Consider the following 23,132-nt stretch of genomic DNA (forward strand, 5'->3'; position numbering starts at 1 on the left):
TGCGCAAGCCTACGGGGCACAGAAGAAGAAGAAGAAGAAGAGTAGTGGAGCGGCACCTGGACTGTGTGGTTAGGTGGAAGCGTTCTAGGCCTGTCTCAGAAGTACGCTGCTATTTCACAACGCCATTTCACCTCATCTGTAAATAAACACAGTCACTCATAACAATATATATATAAGGGAAAGAGGTGTGTACCTAAGGGCTCGTTTTTCCGTGTTTTGACACAATATTAATGAGATCTAACAGACAATGATGCCAAGGAATGTACAGGGGAAGTTATTAGAACCAATGGAATGTAACTAAGAAGAAAGAAAAGTGGGTGAAAAAATAACCAGCCGTGAGCAGGAATCGAACCTACGACCTTCGAATAACGCGTTTGATGCTCTAACCACTGAGCTACCACAGCGGCCTTCCCTCCATCTACTTTTTTGGGTTTATATTGCTATTCGTGCAACGTTCCATACAGAAGCCAACTTTCTGAGTATGGTAAACAAGTCGCTATCATCAGAAAAACGTCAAGCTTTGGTCAAAGTCCTTGCGGAGCACGCTACTATATTTGACTATTTTACATCCACCGACAGTTGGAGTGACCGTATGGTAAGAGTACTTTGCTCTTGAAAGCTTGCCAATTTAAGTCCTGCAGGCAGATATATGGGCTGCGCGGAAACGTTCACAGTCACAAATCGGCACAACCATCGACGGTAAGCACGAGGCAACGAGGCACAATAACGTTTTTCTTAAGTGCGTTACTGAAGTTCGGCTCGTCTAAACCGTAGTAAGAACCCGCACAAGAACGCGAAAAGTTTACACGCACAAACATTGCGGTATGTGGGGCCAAGCGGATGTCTTCACACCCAGAAAACACTTCCAAGCAGTCATCAACGGTATCTTTCGTCAATGGAGACGGCAACACGGGACGAAAAATAATCCCACCACTACCACAATCTAGAGTTGCACCACATTCCCGCAAAAAATCTATACCTAGAATGACGTCGTGGGTTGCTCGTGCAAGCACCATTAGTTCAGCTCGAAACGTTTGATTTCCTACAGAAAGTGAAACAGAACAAACTCCAACCGGGCTGAACGTTTCTCCCCCTACGCCGCGGAACGTAGCACTCCGATTCCAAGCAAACATTACTTTCGTCCCAAGGCGATTTTTAAAAGACATGCTCATTATGGAAACGACAGCACCAATATCAACTAGTGCAACAGTACTCACATTGTCTACAAAAACACTCACTTTGTTCTCAACCATCACAACACAAGGGGGTCTTGCGGAAGATGATTTTGCGGCCTCGCCCCCTTTGGTCGCACCAGTTAGTTTCCCAGTGGTGGTGGCGTCCCCGAGCGGCGACACGGAGACGGGGATCGCTGTTGGCGTGCGGGTGGTGGGGTAACGCTGCGGTCGGAGCAAGGCGAGTCAGCACGTGCTGCGTGTTGCCGTTGGAAAGAGCCCTGAAATGGTCGAGACTCGCCAGCAGGTACATAAGGCGTGTACACGTTGAATCGTGGAGCTCGCTGCTGGCGACTGTAGCAGTACCTAGCGATGTGTCCAGGTAGCCCGCAGTTGTAGCAAGTACGGGTGTCGCGTCTAGTCGTCCCCGGCGAAGTAAACCTCGTCGGTTGATAAAAGCCGGGCGATGGTGGTCGAGGAGTGAATCGCTGTGACGCAGCTTGCCTGCGTTCCTGGTTTTCGAGTGACACTCGTAACAATATGTTGGGTCCAGTGCTTCAGTGTGCCAGCTATGTGGTACTGCTCTTACATCAACAGTTTGGTTAAGTAGTAAGCAATATGTTCAGTGAAGTTATCAACCAGAGGGTAATAGCTGTTCTTTACGAATCTCACTGAATCTAAGTACCCTGTGTCACTACTCTGCATAATTATTTGTTGTCACTCTTTCCACTGTTGCTAAAATGCATGTGTAAAATATTTTTGTGTTGCAGTCACCAGAGGGAAATGATGTTACGCTGGTTGCCCAGTTATCTATGGACAGACTTCAGATGGTGGAAGCTGTTTGCAAGCATTGGGAAGGTACATCTTTTTTTTTAGATTAATTTTTTAATTTTGTAAGTTCAAAACACCTAGGACACTTTTCTACTTTTGTAATCAGCAGCAAATAATAATTGGAGTGAAGTGCTACGCACCGTCCAGTGCAGTAGTGTTTCCAGCTGTGCCTTTTCTCTGACACCTCTAATTTGTAAAAGTTCAAACTGCTTTTGTTTTGCATGTGCTAAACATAATTTTCGTAAAGATTAAGTATGTTTTATGTGAGTTGTAGTAGCCTCAGAATATTGCTCATGCAAGCATTGTTTTATTAAGCAAGCAACTAAATTTACCAGTGACTTTGTTGGGATAACCTGTCGAGTGGCATATTGTGTTACCTGGGTTTAATTTAGCACAATGTTCTTAACAGCATTTCATACTCAAATATTCCTAATGGCACCATCCAATAATGACATCATCTCTCTGTCAGTTTCAAACCACTGAAATTTACTTTTTTTTCCCTTTAGGGCCAATAAGCTTGGCATTGTACATGTCAGACTCTGAAGTCCAACAATTTCTGAGCTACACCCTGAGCTCAGAAATTTTGCAGAGTCGTAAGAATGTGGGCTACCACATTGTCTACAAAGATGGAGTAAGTACTGTTTCTCTTTCTTATGACAGCTACATTGACAACTACCTTATTATCACTGCAGAAACCTCTAGTGCCTACCCACTGGCTGTGAATCGTTTGCCTTGTCATTTGATGGCTGGAGAAAACACCTATATTTAGCACTGTCAGTAGTAGTATGTTATGTCTTAAAAACTAGGCTTGTGTGAATATTCGAATGCTTCAACCAATAAAAAGAATACTATAGTATTCGAACTCACTTTAATTTGAATTTAAGTTATTGAAAATTTCGAAGTATTCGCAGTGAACAGATGATTTTATGTTAAACCGCATGTAACTCTTCGTAAAGGTAGTTTCGCTGCATGGTAGGAGTGTTAAGCCGTGAAAGCATCTATTCAAGGGGAATAAGCTCTGCCGCGAAGCCCCATTTCAAATTTAAAGGGCCCTGCAACACTTTATGAGCATGGTCAGAAAACGCTGTCGATCGGTAGTCGAGGCTACCGAGAACACACAAGCCATGCATTAGTATAGTGCAGCACGCGGCCTGCAACTCGGCTAAAAAATGGCTCTTTTTTGGCAAATGACGCCACAAGCTCAAAAATCACTCATCACAGCCACTGTATCAGCTATTGGCCGATTTGAGCATGGCGCGCTCAGTCGTTGCTGGGTCCGCCACGGAAGGCCGTGACTTGTCCAGCATACGTGCACAATCGCACTTAAAAGCCGTATATTGGAAGGGGAAAAAAGTGCTCAAGGTCATGAGGTGTACATGATGTATTATCTTTCTCTATGCCATCCCCCTCTGCTTAGCTTCCAGTGCTTTCGTGAGGACGAGAGGAGGAAATGCAATAACAGAGTGCGACAAATTTTTGCAACCCCGCTCGTACTGGATGGATTCTAAAACATGTAGCGGTGGTGAATTTGTCAGGCAATAAGCTTCGTTAGCGAATCAATTCCATGGCTAGTTTAAAAAGTGTTGCAGGGCCCCTATAATGACCGTATTACCCTCAAATTGATTCATCATTGTTTTAAGCTTAAAAGCTTGTTATGCCGGCTTGTATCATAAGTATAACAAATTTTAAAATGTTGCATATTTTACACTTTCATTTGACCCAAAGTCAAATCCTGCTACTACTCAAAGTTTTTTTGACTTCCTCTGAACGAAAAATAAGAATGGCATTTGCATGAAGGCCTTATCTGAAGTTTTAAAAAACATTGCGCAGGTTAGTCAAGTCATAATAAATATGCCCATCTTTCTTTATATGTCACATATACTATTTGAATTTGATTAGAAATTATTTCACCAATATCACTATTTGCTTCGAATTCGCTTCGAACCTGAAATTCACTATTCATACAAGCCTATTAAAAACAGTTAAGTGATAGGAATAGAATTACCGTGAAATCTTGGTAGAAAAAACCCCACATTAACAAACTTTTTAGATTAAAGAACATTTAAAATCCCGTGCCGATTGCTCAGTTTCAATATACAAGTATTTCACTACTACGTACTTCAGAATACCGAACTTTTCAGAGTAACGAGCGTTAATTTAGTTTTGCGTTAACAACGCCTCAGTACTACGAACTCATGTTCTGAAATCTATCGCGACCACCGGAGCTGTACGCAAGCAGATGACAAAGCGAACAGACGCCTTCCTTCTCGAAAGACACATGACAGTGCGGAGGGGGAAAAAAAAGATGAAAGGGCGACTTTCATTTTTTTCTCTTGAAATGCCGACGCTGCAGGTTTACAAGTTCAGGGGCGAGGGCAACACGGGAGGGCATGGTCAGCGAGGCAGAGTGGGAGCTGTGGAGCAAAAAGCATGGGTGTGGAAGACTTGAGACAGCGAGGGAGCAGAAAATGAAACGCGAGGAATTTTCTTTTTTAGTGCTTTTTTTTCTTCAGAAGAGGCGATGACAGCCGCAACGCTTTGGGTTTTTCTTTCTTTGTCACTTTTACATGTTCTCAAGGAGGCCTTGTTTGTCAGTCGTGTTCATCTCTTTTTGGTGATTACTTATCGCGTCCGCAAAGCAAGTTGCCGTTCCCGCTGCGGTGCTACTACAAATGAGTTCATCTCTGCTTGCGACGAAGAAGCGGAAGCAGTTTTCGCCAATCGAGAAAGTGGATATTCTTCGGCAACTGGAAGGCAAAAATTAGGCTGTTGTGACCGAAGAACTGAATTGCACCACAGGAGTGTGGATGAGCTAGAAGCCTTCATGCTGCACACTTTGTGCTGCACGCGTCAGCAACAATAAAAAAGTAATAACAATGTGTCACTCCTATTAGTTAACAATTTGGTGAAGAGTGCTGTTCCCTTCAAACACCTTCGGTCCGCATTTGACGCCCTTGGAGCTTCGATCCTGTATCGTGCCTTCTACCATGCACCAAGACGCCGCTCAGCAAACGCTTCCTCCTGCGCCGATGCCATGTCCCGGTGTCCTCCGCATCCGCGACCCTCCTGTCTTCACCGGCGCAGATGGCACCGACGTCGAGGACTGGCTCGTCATGTACGAACACGCGAGCGTCCCCAGTCATTGGGACAAGGCAGGTAAACTCGGCAACCTGGTTTTGTACCTCGCGGGTGTGGCCGGCATCTGGTATAACAACCACGCATCCGATTTCCCAACTTGGTCCGCTTTTAAAACCGCCGTCGTCGATGTATTCGGCCGTCCTGCCGTTCGTAAGCTGCAAGACGAACAGCGTTTACGTGAACAAGCACAGCAGATCGACGAGTCCTTCACAAGTTACATCATGGACATCCTTGATTTGTGCAAGAAAGTGAACACGAACATGTCAAAGGCTGACAGAATCACGCATGTTCTAAAAGGCATCGCCGACGATGCCTTCACCATGCTCCTGGCCAAGAACCCTCGCACTGTAGGAGAGGTCATTACACTATGCCAAAGTTACGAGGAGCTGCGGCGGCAACGCTTGATGACCCGTCGACCGCCATGACGTGACACTGGTCTCTCAGCCTTGTCAGCAGTTCCTAGCCATACAACCTTGCTTGCCGAAATCAAGTCGTTCGTGCGTTAGGAAGTTGCCCGCCAGGTCTCTATACTGGCTTTTGCTTCCCCGCAACATGCTCAGCAGCCGTCAAATACACTTCTGCCTCCCCTCCGCCAAGCCATTCAGCAGGAAATTGAGGAGGTCGTTCATGAATACCACCAGCCGCCTCCTGTATCTGCGCCACTCAGCTACACCCAAGTGGTCACCAGGCTGCCCCCACCGATTCCTGTGGCTGGCCCTCTTAGTTACACCAAAACCATCGTCAGGCCCCAGGCCTTCGGAGAGATTGTGCTGCCTACATACGTTGACGTCATCCACATGCCCCGAGTGCCACTCACCATGCAGTCGTATCAGCAGCCGGCTCACCCATCGCGTTCTGTGACATGGATGGGACCCGCAAACCGATGGCGCACTTCTGAAAATCGCCCCATCTGCTTCGCTTGTGGTTGCGTTGGTCACGTAGCACGCTACTGCTATCATGGGCAGCAACCGCAGGTCGCCTCCAACTTTCCCAGCTCTTATGACCAACCGCCGCCTATGTCACCGTCATTCCGCCCCGCTCCGTCTACCCACCATTCACCATCACCGCGACGTCGCTCACTGTCGCCGATGCGGCTACGTCCACTCGAGGGCGACCAGGAAAACTAGTCGTCACAGTCCACGAGGCGAGGGCTGCGATGCTGTCTAACTGCGGAAGCCTTCAAAGCCCATCGAATGTGATAGACGTGCTTATGGATGGTGTTCATGCATCTGCCCTTGTAAATACTGGAGCCGCGTATCCGTCATGGACGCAAAACTTAGCCGAGAACTGCGAAAAGTGACCACGCCACTTTCTGGGCTGCTCCTCTTCTTACGAAAAGGGCGACCCACTAGAAGGCGCTGCAGAGGATGACCCACTGTTCAAAGGCTTCGCCACAATAATAAAAAATCACAAGCTTCTTTAAAGTAAATGTGCATTTTTTGGGTCCAACCCTTTGGCGCTGACATCATCCATTGCCGCATCACGAACTTTCCAGCTGACGGGTGTGAACGACTTTGCCGCATTGGCTTTTGCAATCCAACAACTGCCGCAAATCGGACCAGCGGATTGTAGCCTATTCCTACAGAGCGCGCCGCACAACGACTTTCACTTGTGAGCAATGCCTTTTTTCATTCATAACGGAGATAATTACACGAGAAAAGCATTGTTCAGCTGCGCTGCTCGACAAGACATGGACCCCACAAATAGGTATCACAGCACATACAGGCGCGCAGCAGCCAATGGCGGTCAAATGACAAATGTCATTTGTACATTTGTTTTTCTTGTGAAAAACAAGTTCAGGGACCCACCGTTGTAAAGGCAAGTCGTTTTGGTCAGTGGAAAATAAGTATTCATGGTTAGTTTTTGGGCTTTCACTATAACGACCTTTCAAAATAATGAACAAATTGCCCTGACCTCCTGGAGTTCGTCATACCGAGATTTCACTGTATACAACACTGGCGCAAGCATTTGGTATTTCACAAACAGTGGTCTAGCCAGGAGAGGACAGCTCCATGAAAGGCTGTTTCACACACAATAAATGATTAAGAAGCCCACCTGCTTGTGATGGGTACATTTGTGAGAGACAGAACAAACAGATTAAACAAATGCAAAATACTTCTCTCAACTCAACAGCCTCCTTCATGGGTGCTGGAAGCAGAATAGTCAGAAATTTGGGCCAAGATGCCTCGAAGTTATGAATAAATTATGTGCACACAATGCATGGCTACTGGTTTGTCTAGATTTGACAACAGATATTTCTATCCTCAAAAAACATCTGTCGCAGAGAGAGCCGGTGTTAACAGAGTTACAAACACATTAGACTAATTCTACAATTATCAGTTGCCAGAATCTGAATGCCAGCAATAGCTTAGCGCTTTCAATCTGCATGAGTCCAGGGCAACAAACAGACAATGGCAATCTGTCACATGTAGTCAAGTGATGCTCCATTGGATACAGAAAATGCAGATTTGTTGTGTCCTAAGGATACACTAGAAGCAGCGCGTGTTTTGTCCTCGTCAGCCCCCACATTGGGCTCTACTGCCATGAAGTCGTCCCATCTAAATATTGATGTTTCTAAGGTGTTATCTTGCTTTACAGTAGCCAGCAAGGCACCAGACTTGTCAAGTGACAGGCTGTGTTCTTCTGTTTCAGACTTTCTACCCAGTGAACATGCTGCGCAATGTCGCTCTTCAACAAGTGAACACACCATTCGTGTTCCTGACTGACATTGATTTTCTTCCTATGCATGGCCTCTATGAGTACCTGAAGCGGTCCGTATTTGCTTTGGGTATTGAGTCCTCGCGCAAGGTGAGATGACTGTTCACGTTGAGCTAAACAGTAGTTGCGAAGATGAGACACCCTAAAGAAGCGTGTTGTGTTTCTGTCATTCATTTCCAAAAGAGTGAAACGATAGCTTAGACGAAAAGATCATGATACTAATCTGTTGCTAAGGTCAGCGCCAATATTGTGCAAGATTGTGGTAAGGCTGAATAAAGAGTGTGAAACAAACCTGTTAAATGTTAGTGGGGAACTACCACTTCACATTCAGATACATTCTGCTGCTAATGGTAGTAGAGGTGGTCTAACTCATAAACGATGATGCTGTAAATGAACTACAAATGCTAAATTATACAGCTTTGTCTAGAGCTAAACCTATTTGTTTTATTGTGTTAAAGCTTTCTCAATATTGACATTGATAATGAGCCCTTGCATACGTCTTGTATCTTGCATTGAACATACTCCTGTTGACTACAAATTACATTTACTAAATGCTGCAGTTGACCGGCTGTGATGCTTTCCTGCAATTCTTTTTAACTTAGCTCAGTACATTTCTTTCACGCTATTTTCCACACTTCACTGTATACTATCAATGTAGTTTCAACACCCACATCTTCCTCTTACAGGCACTGATAGTGCCCGCATTTGAAACACAAAGATACCGGCTGAGTTTTCCAAAAACAAAAGCGGAATTGCTTTCCATGTTGGATATGGGTACACTGTTTACATTCAGGTAAGCCTATTCACCCTTTTTTTTTTATTATTGAGGTTGTTGTGACTACATTTCGAGAAATGCACAACACTGATTAGACCCATAGCCATAGGCTAGTAGGGGGTCTAACGGGAGAAAGTATACAAGCAGAATACAATTTGTATAAAAAAAAAAAGAACAGAACATCAAAAAACGTTAATTTTTCAAAAAACGAACAAAACTACAAGAAGATGTCATTGGGATTTAATGTGTCGTAAATGCTTGAGAGAACGTACAGAAATGTATATAAAACACATTGTTGCGCTTTGTTCAGAAAAAATGAAATAATCATGTACAGACAAAACATCCAACTATGTGTAAGGCTTACTACATGGTCAATACTGTTGTTCTAGATGTTGGAAATATTTTTTGAGCGCGCTCGAGAAAGCCCTAGAATCTTTAATCTGAAGTGGTATGTTATTCCACACTTTAGCTCCTACGAACTGTAATAAGCGTTCACCATACACATTTTTAGTAGGTGGAAGATTAAAATTCCGCAATGTCATGCATCTAGTGACGCGGGACGAGGAAAAAAAGATAGATACATCGAAACGTACACTGTGTGCGATAACATTACTGATGGTGACTGCGGTTTTATGCTGCCGTAAGCAATCAAAAGGTAGAATTTCCAACTTGTGAAACAAAGACGCACTGGGTTCATTATATACCGCATAATCTATTGTTCTAAGTGCACGCTTTTGTAATATTCGGATAGGATCAAGGTAAGTTTTAAAGGTCCGTCCCCATGAGTCTAAGCAGTATGATAGATGACTATGAATAAACGAAAAATAAAGGACTCAGAATATTTCTGCTAAAATAATTTCTAGCAGCCAGTAGCATACTGCAGCCAGATGCTAGCTTAGTACAAACAGAATTAATTTGTTTTTTCCAGTGTAATTGGCTATCGAACAGTTCAAGTACTATTGATCACATGCATTATTGCAATGGCGTGTCTGCAGATACCATGTGTGGCAGAAGGGCCATGCACCTACAAACTATGCGAAGTGGCGAACAGCCACAACACCCTACCTGGTAAATTGGGAGCCCAACTTTGAGCCCTACGTGGTGGTCAAGAGGGATGTGCCTGAATACGACAAACGTTTTGTCGGCTTTGGTTGGAACAAGGTTGGACCCTTTTATACTCAATTTGTTTTATCATTATGTTACTTGACTACAGTGGGAAGAACTAGCTATTTTTATTGGGCATGGTGACTTGTTTTCTGGCTATGGCATCTTCTGCACTGCCTACTTGCCTTTAGTTTCATTAACTGTCTTATTTTGTTATCCTGTTTTCCTTCAAGCTTGTTATATTGTTAAAGTGTGAGAAGGTTATACTCAGAACGCAGGGGCTCTAAAGTTCTTTGAACTAAGCGTTATCAACTTGAAAAGTTATACGAAATGACACAACAAAGATGCACAAGAAAGGTCTCATTTCTTCATTTCTCGGAGTCCTGAGGGACCATGAAATTGCCCTAAAAATTAGGCAGGTAGTGTACCGTCACAGTGCAGTAGTTACTTGCCTCAGGCAGCATGGCCCGCGTTTCTCAGTTGATACTCTTCTGCAGCTGCAGAGTATTTGCTCTGTGCTGTGCTACATTGGTGGCCAAATATTTGCAAGTGTCTTAAAATTTTTAATTTTTTCCATAGATCATATACACTAGTTACCTAAAATTTTGCACTTTCTTTTCAGCATAAGCAAGCAGCATTTTCTATTCTGCTGCAGTGCCTAATGAAAACATTCAAAGAAGTCTGTGCACCTATCAAGTGTCGTGAACCAAATTTCTTTTCCTTAGAGATCCTTCAGAGCAAGTAATGCAATTTATTTCAGAGGATTCTAGCGTGACCTTGTGTATGGAGTATATTTCATTATTCGGCCTGTTTTAGTGCCACAACTTTTAGTATTAACCAGAATATCAGCTACTTACATTTGCTCTTCAATGCACTCTGCAGCCTTTTTGAATTGCGATTTTAAGGGAAGATGCGGGTCGAAAAACGCGAGTTTTTTTTTTTCAAAATTACCGATTTTTTATTTTCGCCTGTTTTGATAAGATTAGTACCTCTACTGTTATGAAGAAAATAATAAAGGTCGAGACTTAACTGGAAATGCTTAAAAATTTCATCTAAAAAGCACAAGGTGCCTGTTAAAAGGTCGAAAGTGTGCAGTCTTCGAGCACCTTGCCGCCGATAATGCGCCGCCGATAGCCATTGTTGATCGCATGAGTCGAAGAGTCGAGCCTCACTCTTCAAATAACAGTTTCTCTCGCTGATTCAGCGCAAGAAATAATAAAAAGAATCACTCTTCTGCGCGTTTTTCGAGCGCCGCGACTGGCTTATCACATGGTACGAAACGGGGACCGCCATTGGCCGCTGCGCGCCTGTTTGTTCTGCGATACCTATTTGCGGGGTCCATGTCTTGTCGAGCAGCGCAGCTGAACAATGCTTTAACAATGCTTTTCTCGTGTAATTATCTCCGTTATGAATTAAAAAAGGCATTGCTCGCAAGTGAAAGCCGTTTTGCGGCGCGCTCTGTAGGAATAGGCTACAAGCCGCTGGTTCGATTTGCGGTAGTTGTTGGCTTGCAAAAGCCAATGCGGCAAAGTCGTTCACACCTGTCAGCCGGAAAGTTCGTGATGCGGCAATCGATGACGTCAGCGCCAATCTTGTGAGGTCGAAAGAGCTCGCAGTGAGAGTACTTAGCAGGGACGACATTGCCATTATGTACGACAGTATGTGGCACAAACATGGCTGCAAAATGGCACGACACTGCGCTTAGTTTGGATTTCCCAGTCCTGTTGAACTTCTTCCTAGCTTGCAGTTGGCACAAGGCTCTGCCAGATGGAGTGGAAGTTTGGCAAGCGTTTCATGGCCCTGTCTGTGAGCGAAATGTCTGTGAGGAGTCTGCTCGAAAACGCCGAGAGGGACAAACTCATGGTGCTGGCGTATTTTAGTCGCAGTGGCCACTACAAGAAGGATTGTTCTTTTTGGTGTGCAAATTTCATCTGATTAAATAATATCTTTCATAAATAGAAACTCAATTTTAACTTTAAAACTCGTTTTTCTCAAAACACAAATTTTGCTATTTTTTCAATGTGCCCCTCCTTTTTCGGGTGCTTCTAGTGCTTGGATCTGCATGAAATTTTGCTCAAATTTTTTCCAAAGTATGACAAATGCAATTATCTAGTTTAAATTTCAATATTGTATTGTATAATAAAAAGAATTGTATGTATACCTTTACTAGGGTAGGTGAAATATAAACATTTTACGTCTATTATTTTTCACGTGCATTACATATTTTGTATGTGCTTTCTAATTAGTTATTTGCACTCTACACTTTATTTGAAGCATTATAAACTATGAATGGTAAAAAATTACAGAATTTTTGGGATGAAAAGAGGGGGGCAAAAGGGTTAAGGTTTTCACTTTGTCATGTTGCAGAGCTAAAAGTGTGTAACTTGCAAGAGAACTAATTATATATTATGAAATCAGCATAAAAGTTCCATAAACAGCTCAAGTTTCATTGCTCTAGGGTGAATATTAAAGAAAAAGTGTCTTCGAGTAGGATCTCCCCTTAAATCATTAGCTTTTTACGCGAGAAAGGCTACAGATTTGTGACAAGCACCAGTGCACCCAATGTATTATGTTGCGCTTTTTAGATGCATAAATAATGCCCGAGAAAAAATAAATAGCATTAATTTTATATTGTTCATGCTTTTCTAACTGCAATAAAGCTGTAGTGAAACTTGGAAATCCTGTATGTTGCTTCTGTAAATTTCGACTCCATTCCCTGTGGTGTGGTCCTCGCCATCTCAAGCTGTTCTGTTGTTCTGCTTTATGGGTTTGTACTATCGTCAGTGTGTGCCAATAATATGAACGTGCTCAATAGTTGTGTTCAATTCGCGTAGTTTCTTATTAGACACATTAATCTTTAGCTCTGACGTGTGTCCGCCGTCCTTTTCAGGTTTCCCACATTATGGAACTGCACGCCCAGGGCTACGAGTTTGTGGTGTTGCCTAATGGATTCATGGTGCACATGCCGCACGCTCCATCACTGGACATTGCCCGTTTCCGGTCAAGCAGCCAGTACCGCAAGTGCCTCTCCCTGCTCAAGAGCGAGTTTGCAAGGGACCTCTCGCTGCGCTATGGCCGCACTTTTTCGGCATCACCCGACCGCCGTCGGCGCAGATGATCGCCTGCCGTGCACCATTGCCACTACTGCGCCGTCGTCAGGTGCCCCGCCCCCACTGTCTTTCCGACAACCATTGCACAAGCCAGTGCAGGTTGTCTCTTCATGGAAGCCGCTGGCAAAGCTTGGTAATAGCATGCTAAGATGCTAAAACATATGGCTCATTGCTTGATACATCGTCAACTACTACTTGTATGCTTCTTAGCATAACGTGCTTTGTTTTGGTTCTTTCTAATGTTCTGTTGTAAGGTCCAAGCTGTGCTGCTAACATTGCATACCAGAAGTATATGGTGAAGCTTTTGAAATGGTGCCCACTGTGGTTTTTCTTTGATAGACTGGACACCAAGGCTAGAAGAATGTAGTTGGTGACAGCAAGGCAATCTGCAAATTCAGAGGATTAGTGTGGACGCATCTAATGATGAAAAGTTCTATAGCACTTGAGTTAACTAGTAGAGGTTCATGTCCTTCAGTGGAGATCAGCAGCGCTTGTGGGGTTGCCAGCTCCGGTTCTAAATAGATTACCTCACCATTTACACATGTAACATACCATATCATCTAGGATCTAGCACAATTAGCTGTCACCATTAAGCAATCGACTGATATTCTTCTTCACGAAGTCAGTTCTGAAATTTAGATCTGGACTACCAAAACTGGCTGCTTACCTGACTGGCATGCAACATCCTGCTTTGCACCAAGTCTCTTTCACGTAAGGGTGTGTCAAGCATCAACAGTCATATTCAAGTTTACGGTGGGCTCTGTACTCTTAGCACTGTCACATGATTACTGATTATGGAACTGTACTTGAAACACATTATTGAATTGTGCAAGACTTCATAAGTAATTATCCTGAAACTTTGTCGAAAGGAACCAAGCTTCTGGAACCAAGAGTTCTGGTCTTGGTTGTGTCATGTGGCACTCTTGGAACTTTCATTTCCAAAAGACTAAAAAAAAGTAACAATAACGACTCGCTTCTATTCCCAGTTCCTTCAGGAAATGTGAGCACTGCAGTAAATTAATAAAATATTTTGTTTGCCATGGCCATGCCCATAATTGCTAGATTCTTTAACAATGACTCTGTAATGTATACCACAAGTAAAAAAAAGCAACTAGGTATGCTGTAATGAAACTGTGGGATTAAGCTGTGTTTTTGCACAAAAGTGAGTGGCATAGCATGTTGCTATGGCTCTTTATCACACTAGCCTGCAAAATCACATTTGTAGGAGCTCATTTGCTACACAAGTTTTATCTCCGCGGAAGCTCTTTATGGCTGTAGTTATGGTGATACACGATACATGTACACAAAGGGGTTCACACACTCGTTTTTTTCTTCTGTGCTTCTTTTTTAACTCGCCAACTTCCGAGCCCATGCTGTCTGGTCCCAAACTCATGATGGCAACTTCATCATGACACGATTGCTTCGAAGGGTCCCCGAAATGAATTTTTTAATTTATGTAAGCTGTTAGGCTGCAAGTAGAGTAAATCATTCATGCAATAGTTTACGTGAAGCGTCTTGTGTCAAATGAGTTGCAGGTGACCTGAGATCATCCTCCTCTGAAATTGTGCCCTGTCTTCTCAACTCCTTCACTGAATGGTTTGAACGATTGGGGCTCCACTTTCCACAACTAAGGACTTTCTGCTGGCACATAGTTGATTGGGTAGCTGCACTCCATGTTTTTCTGGTTGATTTTCGTGTCACTTGGTGCTGTCATAAACATACCTATTAGCTTTGGCCCCTGCAGTAAATACTCTATGAAGGCAAAAGAATGGGAGGCAGGTCGAGTTGGCTAGGGTTCATATTTAAGGACCCACAATATGCGGAAGCACAAGACAAATGAGGCTACAAGACAATGCATGATTGCAGTATCTTGTCCTGTGGTCTTCTTTGTCTTTTTTTTAAGTATTTTGCACTGCTTTGAGTATGACCTAAGAAGGCAATCAGATTGTCACATGGGTGGTCTCTCAAAAGCATGCCTTGCTGCAATATCTAGGTAGCTGAAAACTTGCGGGGCACTCTGGGGTCCATAGTGACACCATATATTGAACCCTGTGTAATAAATTACAAGTAAAACCATTTCCGAGTACTTTTAGTGCTTTTATATCTTACCACATATGTTGGCATCATCATGGCTGACAACTATCATGATCGCTTTGAAATTTCAGGCTTTGCATTTACGATATGCTGAACAACTCGCTCAATCAACAAAGCAGTGCCAGTTCATTTTGGTAACATTTTCACTTGCCCTGTGCAATATGGCGTTTGTTTTTTCTGATGACATATATATCATTATCATGTGTGGAGATTTATTGATATCACTGCTACACATTCTTAATTAGCACCAACTTAAATGTGACATTTTTGGTTTTAGTTGTCTGACGATATGAAAAGGTGCACTTAACATGTCAGATCATGTCAGTACATAGTACATGTCCACTTCTAAGTTGTGCAGTCATCCTCTTTAAATTTATTTAATATGATTTTCAAGCTGTGTGCAATTTTTTCATACACCAAAGACTCAGTAACGGGTTGCAAGGGCAAAAGCAGGTTCTTTGGCCTGTCAAATTTTCTTAGCCTCCAGGATATTCTTTGTGTGTAAAAAAAACATTGGTAATTAAATTTCATTGCCTTAATTGAGACATTCATATTGACTGTCATTATTATCATGATTGGCAGAGATGTCATTTTTGAGAGTGCTAAAGGGCTTCTCTCCACTCTTCCTTAAAAATTTTGTTTTACACTGGATACTGTGAAGTGCTGTCTGGGAATCAGTTTACAGCAGGAATTTCCCAAGCTGATTCGTTGTTGGAACAAACTGGTGACATTGAAAAGTTGGGTAGTTATGCTGCTAGGAGGTGAGTGTCACTAGAAATGTAGACATACACTGTTTCTGGCTTGACTGATGTCCAAGGCAACATCTGACAGTTTGTGCCGTGTTTCCATCATGAGCCACGCCTCAGTTTTGTTTTCTGTCATCTTTTTGCTTTGCAGTGCCCTCACAATGGCACATTCAATGCTGGACAATTTAACAAGGTCACATGCCATAGCTGGTCATGTTGCAGGCTATGCTTCTTATGTAGAAGCGATCACGAAGGTATTCTTGACACTGCTGTAGCTAAAAACAGGGCTTCCTCGAGTGAGAGGCTGCTTAGGTTCCTATTTCACTTTTCAACTATTTTCAAACTGTGGAGATATTTGATGATTAAGAGACACGATGGGCCACTGCTTGATTTTCATTCCATGCTTGTCTGTTTGCAATGCCGAAAAGGGGTGAGAGGCCTTTAAGCCATAGACTGAACTGTAATCAAGTCTGCAGAGCACTTACCTTACTTAATTTTTGTTCATACGATCTTGATGAAATTTAACAGTATAATACTCATCCACACGATTTTCACATCGGTTGAAATTTTTATTGTGCTTGAGCCACGATCCACAAGTGTCGAATCGCTTCCCATTCATTGTGTGACTTTCCGATTTGTTGCTGGGGTTCAGAAACCCCAGCAACAAATCGGAAACCCCAGCAACAAATTGATGGGGTTCAGAAAATACTGTAGTGGTATTAGATTGGAGAGTGTACTTACTGTATTACTTAGTGCATAATCAACTGAAAACGTGTGTATTGCCTTGGTGCAAGTAATTATGAATGGAGGCTCGATAACACTGTTGGCTCATCACCACCTAGGTAGAAATCTACCTAGGTAGCATCAGCACCTAGGTGAAAAATGGGCCACTCATGTACATTTCGTCATTGTGCTTTGGTTTATAGAATGAAGCAATACCTTAAGAAACAAACATATTTTTTAAAACCCTTCGAGAACATCATGAAGTTCTGTTCAAGATCATGTGAGATGTGTTTAATGTAACACACACACAAGAAAAGAAGACTCCAACAGTCTTGACTTTGTAAGTGTTCTTTCAGTTCTCTTAATTTTGTTGTTTTATGGTAGCAAGTCATTTTGTAAAAAAAGACATCAAATGCAACAGATAATTTTTTAAAGTTTCATACCAACTCTCTCGTGCTGGTACGGTACAACATCCCAAATTTCAAAGTACTTTCCTATATCTGTGTTGTTATCAAGGAGTGGTTGTTCTTGAAGATTTTCAAGTTGGCTGTTTCACTAAAGCAGAGTCGTATATTAATGCTGTTATTTGGCTCCCTTATAATCCACGTAATCTTTCTTACAGTCTATGTAGTCTTCTCAAATTTAGCCAACAAAACTTTTGCTTAACCCGAGAAGATATCCTGGCATGCTGGTATGCAATACTTCAAGCTGACGTTGCAGACCATGTTTAGTTTTTGTGATTTACGAAACCAATCTTAAAAGAGTTTTTCTTTGTATTGCAGAAAGGTAATTTACTAATCCATTTAAAACTAATTATCTTTAGTGTCCCATTACAAGCTTGGCTTATACATAATAGATGTTCCTAATTGTTAAGATGTCAATGTTTTTTGTTTTTTGTTTTTCATATGTTCCTATTGTATTTTGTCAATTCATACGGACCAGTCAGGTGTTTTTTTCTTTTTTTTTTTCAAGCATTGCCCAGCTTAATTATAGAAGATATTATGTTAGGTGGGCCTTGATTCCACGTAGAGCAACTGAACTTCAGCACTACAACAAAGCAATTTTTTACCTTGAATAACAGTAGCAGTGTGTTACTCCAGCAGTGATCCTAACAAACAGTTGTAATCAATAAGCATTTTCCCTCCTTTTTCGACTGTGAATGTGTTCGCTGTATACTGTGAACGTCACTTGGATGTGAAAATACCAGGCAACGCCTGAGACTCGCAAATACATGGGCTTTCACTTTTATCTACACAGTGTGAGGTAGTGGCTAGTAAAGCCAGTGTGTGAAGTCAACTTGCCAATGAGTTTGATTATTTTGTTCACCCTTGTTATTGTGGACCACTTTTTGTACTTCAGAATGTGCTTATTGAGCTCAAGTGATCATGTTCTCTTTTATGTTTCATTCACTATAGCCAGCAGCAGCATAAATTGTGAGGGCAGTGCTTTGCCGCTAATGTGTATTTTATTTGTGCTTTTGATTGGCAACATGCAATTCATGCAGACGTCTATTTGCATAAGAGCACTCACTCTGGACCACCTCTACTGTTGAGTGCTGGCCTTTTTAGTTTTCCATATTGGCTTTCTTAAGCTGAACCAGCACTGTCTGTTAAAAAAAGAGAGAGAGAGAGAGAAAGTTCGTGATGAGCTGTCTTCACAGAGGAGCACAGTGCCTTCACCGTGCCCCCCCCCCCCCCCCCCCCACTTTTTTGGAATACTAGCACGGCTGCAAACTGTCTACTGCAGGAAGCTAGCCTCTCGAAAACAACTACCCCTGCTTGTGTGAGTCCACTGCTCGGGGAGAACAATGGAACACCCTTGTTTACCCCTATCTGTTAATACTGCTGTGTCTCTACATTCTAGATTGGCCATTCTCCTTGATATTCATGATACAGGGTGTTCATTTGACAGTTTTGTTGCTGCTGCTCTAATCAATGCTTATGTTCGGGGCGCAATGTCAGCACGTTTTATGTATATCTTTTGCTGATTTTTTGCTGTTTTTGTTTTTTGTAATCAGAAGCCAGCATTAGTTCCTATGATGTCAGTGTCCATCTCTACATACTTGAAGTGGTGCGTGTTTGAAACAATGAATGTCCTCTGAAACAGCAGGTTCAAGTGGGTCTGCTCACGCAAGCTGGTTTTGAGGCATTGTACCTTTCTATGCAAAAATGTGGAAGGATATTGAAATATACTGCCTGGTTGAGGAACCTCGGCTTACCGTTTTGTGTAGGAGCTCCCACATTTTTTGCAGCATAGTATACCGCCTTTTTCTGTTGGCCATTGAAGCTGCTGTTTTTCTTTGCATTCTTATGTGTGCCATTGCAACTTGTTACAAGACAGCCATTGACACTTCATGTAAAGCTTGTACCCACAAGGTATTATTTTAAATTTGGTAATAGCTAAGCAAGTGGTTTAACGTCAAAATGATACTAACATATTGGTGGCTCTGGCTCCTGGATCTGTGCATATTTTTGTGGTAGAGATGAAAAGGTTTATTTCATAACATCGCTGTGATCTGTCGATGACGTGCCATAAATAGCGGCCATTTTTTGTTTACTAAAACTGTGAAATGGCAATCATTGTGTTTGCACGTTATGGTCATCACAGTGTATCAGTGCTTTGGCTCTATCTTGTCTCCCTGTCATGAACATTGTTGCGAGTTGTTCACAGTGCAGTCAGAGGAATAAGAAAAAAGGGTTGAATTCAAGTAGCCCCTTTCCTAACACAATTAGAAGAGTTCAGTCCACATTAAACTTTGTGCTATAGAGTGTGCTATTTGGTTTGGACTGCTAGAAAATAATTTCGTATGCATCACCTTGAAGGTTGCTCAACGCAAGCAAGAAAAGAAGTTCTCACTCACGTTAGCACATTAGTGCAGGAAATCAAACTTAGTACCACAGTTATAGTGGCACCTCATTGATACAGCTAACCAGTGAACAAAAAATGTATTCTACGTCCTGAAAAACGGTATGATCAAAGTCAATATTCAAACAGGTAGTGTACTACGTTATCAACTGTGAGCATGTTCAGAGCTGAGAAAATTGTAAAAAGCTGAAATGTACCGAGGAGGCTCTGCTGCACAACTTATTAAAATATTAACGGTGTATATATTGTCAACATTTTTTACCTAAAGAAAGAAAGGGTAGCTAGTCTAGTACAAATGGCAGCTGTCTATTGATTCACATTGTTTGTTTATATGCCTTAGTAATAGTAAATACAAATGACACATGAAGCAAACTCGAACACAGATAGAATATAAGTTTGCAAAGTACCACAATGTAGTTTGTCATACTGGCACTGTGGTTCAGGCATAATGTAAGTAGGAAGATTCGTCCACACTTTCACTTATTGTTCAAGATTTAATGCAAAATTAGTGTGAGTGGAGAGTTGAAAAACTAATTTATTTGACTCGACTAATTTAGCATTGCTTTTTAGCGTGATGCTGTATTACAGTTGATGTGGCTTTCACTTAAAAAAAAAAAAAAAGGCATTTCAGTTATACAAGGCTACTGAATTATTACCCGATTGTTAAGCTTTTACACACCGTTTAAACACATGAAATAAACGTATGCGTCAGCTTGAGTGGAACAGTGTCAACATCAAATAAATTAAATTGGACAATTCTTCGTGATGGCGTATAGTGCACTAGACATGTGAGTGAATAAAACAGAAACAGCTGCGAAAAATCGCTAATCATCGCAGCATATATTTTCATTGCACAATGTTATCTGCACTGTTATTTTTTTTTCTAGGACACGTAGTTTCAGTGTGCTATAGGTGCTAGCATATTTTCGCCAGCTGCACCTGTTTTCGTTCCAGGGGATGTCAAGTCATACGTAGCTCGAAAGACTATATCTTGGCTCATGATCTGCAGTATTTGAAGGTGTACAGTTTGTGGCTGCCATTAGGAGCACCACTGGTATCAGCACAGGCTTGTATGGCTGCTTATGGGCTTAAACAATGCGGCACTTGCTTCGCTCTGTCTGTTCTCAGTTACTTTGCAGTGCAAGAGTTACTTATGCAGGCTAATGACAGCAACATTTCCCTATATGGAAAGGGTTGTGCGTGTGCCAAAGTGAGCATTTTGCCACTCGGATTTGAATTGTCCTTTAGCTGTAGGAGAATTATTGTTGACTGCTTTTTGTATAGAAAGGCACAATAATGTCTCATGGGCATGAGTATATGCTAGCTGTAGAGAATCTGCTTTCTATGCTTGTAAATATAAATGCATTACCATCAATTTTATTTTAAACACTTGCTGTGAACACATTTCTACTAACGGGATAACACAACCTTTGGGCGATGGTGGGTATTTGTGTGAACAAATTATTTTATGTAGGAAGACTATCGCGCACATGTATTGTCGATGTTATGTTTCTTGGGGTCAATGTAAAGTTGCTGTTTGTCAATAGTGTTGTTCGACTTTTTTTTTCTTGAAGTATAGATACAGTTCGTTTAGCAGCTTACCATTACCAGTGCTTAAGGTGCGCACAGAACTTTAATTTTGGTTGCTGGCAAAAGAATATGCTTTGCCAAACTTCTGGAAAAAAAAAAAAATTTCTTCCAAGGTTTTATGCCCGCGACTTTTTTCCTTCTTTAGTGCCAATAAAATTGGTGAAAGGATGTATTGCTTAACATTGTAGCATTGCCATAATGGTTATAGTTTGTTGTCACTAGTATCTCTAGCTGTACATTTGGAGCACTCAAAGTGCATCTTTGTATTTTTATCAACGACATGTTTCATCTGTGCTCGTATTTATTTGAAAACTAAAGTGTAATGTATACATGCTGCATTCTTTTCACTGAAGCAAGCTACGATTTCTTTCTTTTGTATTTCGCTGCTCCCGTCATGATATTTTATTCTTTATCGTACCAACAGTATTTTATGTAGTTATGCCAACCTAACTTGTTTTCATTCATTACCACTCTTTCTGTGAAACTTATTGCTCCGATATGTCCCTATGCGCGTTTTTCAACTTTATTCCATTTACTTTTTCTTAAACTGTGCATCCCATTTTGCATGAGGCTTCATTATTTGTGTTCAGTGTAAACCATCGTCATGTATGATATGAGACTGCAATTTTGTTTTATTTTGCTCAAAGTTTTTATTGACTGATGCTTACAGACTATCTGGCACGGCATCATGTATTTTTAATTTTGCTACGTAGCGCACATTTTTCTTTCTCAGCTCTCTATGCCGACATGTTTACATTTATTGCATATTGGCAGTTGATGTTCAATTTTCAGTCGAACGTTTCTTTTCTGCCACTTTTGGCAAAAGCTTACGTTTCGTTTTTGCAGTTGTCTTAAGGCAGCATTTATGCCTGCTGGACATAAATTCTTTATTTGCACGGTCAGTGATTTCAGTGGTTACATTGAAGATGTACCTCTGTCACAAAGAGAATATGCGACGACTTATAAAAACAGATGCTAGTGTACAGTGGATGTGGAAAATTACTAACTCAATACCTCAAGCCTTCAAAGTTTATTTTTTTGACAATGCAGTTTTTTTGGTAACGATTCCGTACTCTAAGAGGAAATGGCACAGATCATAATGGCAGCAATTGTAAGCACCATCAATATTCGGAGCTATTGCATAACATAGTGGCTTTTCTGAATAACCACCCTCTTCGGGTGAACTAGTGCATATTTCTTTTTTAGGTCACCACATGTTTTTCACATTCCATTATAGGAAGAAAAAGTCGCGACAGTATAAATAAGGCATACTTTTACATGTAATATGATTTACATTAGATAATTCTGTCGCATGTGAAATTTCCAGCCGCTAAGCAATGCTGACTGATTTCGTGCTGCCTCTAGTTCATTTTTATTTCCCTCCTTATTCTAGTCCAATCATTTTGCCAATGCAATGCTCTGTGGCTGTGCCTCATCATTCGCATGTTCCTGTGTTTTGCTCTTTGTCCTTCAGGCTTTATTTGTGATTGCTGGCAACAGTGCTTGGACTTCTTTGTGTTCATTTCTGTTGCATTTCGTGCTAGTGATTGTATAGCCATTGATATCAGTGGTAGGCACAAGGTGCTTTCTTATACTGAAAGAAAAAAAGAATAAATAAATGTTATATAATTGAAACAAATGCTGCTGTAGTAGTCTACTATTTTGTGCACTCCCGCACATTTTATCATGCAATTTCACTGTGCACAGCTCCATTATAGAGGGAGTCTGTGAGTGTGTCATGGCAGGAGAGGGGAGTTGAAGACACGCAAAGCAGTGCCGATTACAGGTGAGACGTGCGTCCCCACCTCAAAGAGCCCCACCAGAAGTGATCAGGCGATGGCTCAATGAAGAAACAGCCGTAAAGGCAACACATGTATCCTGTCTCGTAAGTGATCTGTGGTGGTTCCAAAGGCTCAGCGAGCCGATATATTTTTTTGTAGGTTGTAGGGCAGAGTCCTGGTGTAGCTTCAGCGGGGACAAAGGATGCTTTGGCTTGAGGGGGGCAAGTGCCCTTTATGCATCTATTTGCTGGCGCTAATGCTCACAGGCCAATCAGAGTGGTCGCACTAGTGTAGGACCAAAGCATTTTCTCATTCCGAAATGCGGCTATAGAACAAAAGGGAAAAAAGTAATAATTTACGACAGAGCCTGCTTCCCGTTGGTGACAAAACAAAACAAATGTTTTTCTTTGAGAGGTTTTGCAACATAGTTCAGGCTATAGATGGGATTCATTAAATGTAACTCTTCATTATAATTAGCAGTGACC

The 23,132-nt window shown here is 41.9% G+C and overlaps 1 protein-coding gene across 2 annotated transcripts in view; it reads left to right on the forward strand.

Annotated features, from left to right (window-relative positions):
• Positions 1 to 22,505, forward strand: part of LOC119179882 (xylosyl- and glucuronyltransferase LARGE2s) — a 42,582-nt gene extending 20,077 nt beyond the window's left edge. For both annotated transcript variants that reach the window (XM_075882140.1, XM_037431002.2), the window contains 6 exons: positions 1,943 to 2,030; positions 2,510 to 2,634; positions 7,794 to 7,949; positions 8,546 to 8,652; positions 9,630 to 9,795; positions 12,629 to 22,505. In XM_075882140.1, coding sequence (XP_075738255.1) covers positions 1,943 to 2,030; positions 2,510 to 2,634; positions 7,794 to 7,949; positions 8,546 to 8,652; positions 9,630 to 9,795; positions 12,629 to 12,856 — 870 coding nt within the window. In that variant the 3' untranslated portion in view covers positions 12,857 to 22,505. The remainder of the gene's footprint in view (positions 1 to 1,942; positions 2,031 to 2,509; positions 2,635 to 7,793; positions 7,950 to 8,545; positions 8,653 to 9,629; positions 9,796 to 12,628) is intronic.
• The last annotated feature ends 627 nt before the right edge of the window (positions 22,506 to 23,132 follow it).

Source organism: Rhipicephalus microplus, chromosome 2, assembly GCF_043290135.1.
Source record: "Rhipicephalus microplus isolate Deutch F79 chromosome 2, USDA_Rmic, whole genome shotgun sequence".
In the NCBI taxonomy this organism is placed as follows: Eukaryota; Metazoa; Arthropoda; class Arachnida; order Ixodida; family Ixodidae; genus Rhipicephalus; species Rhipicephalus microplus.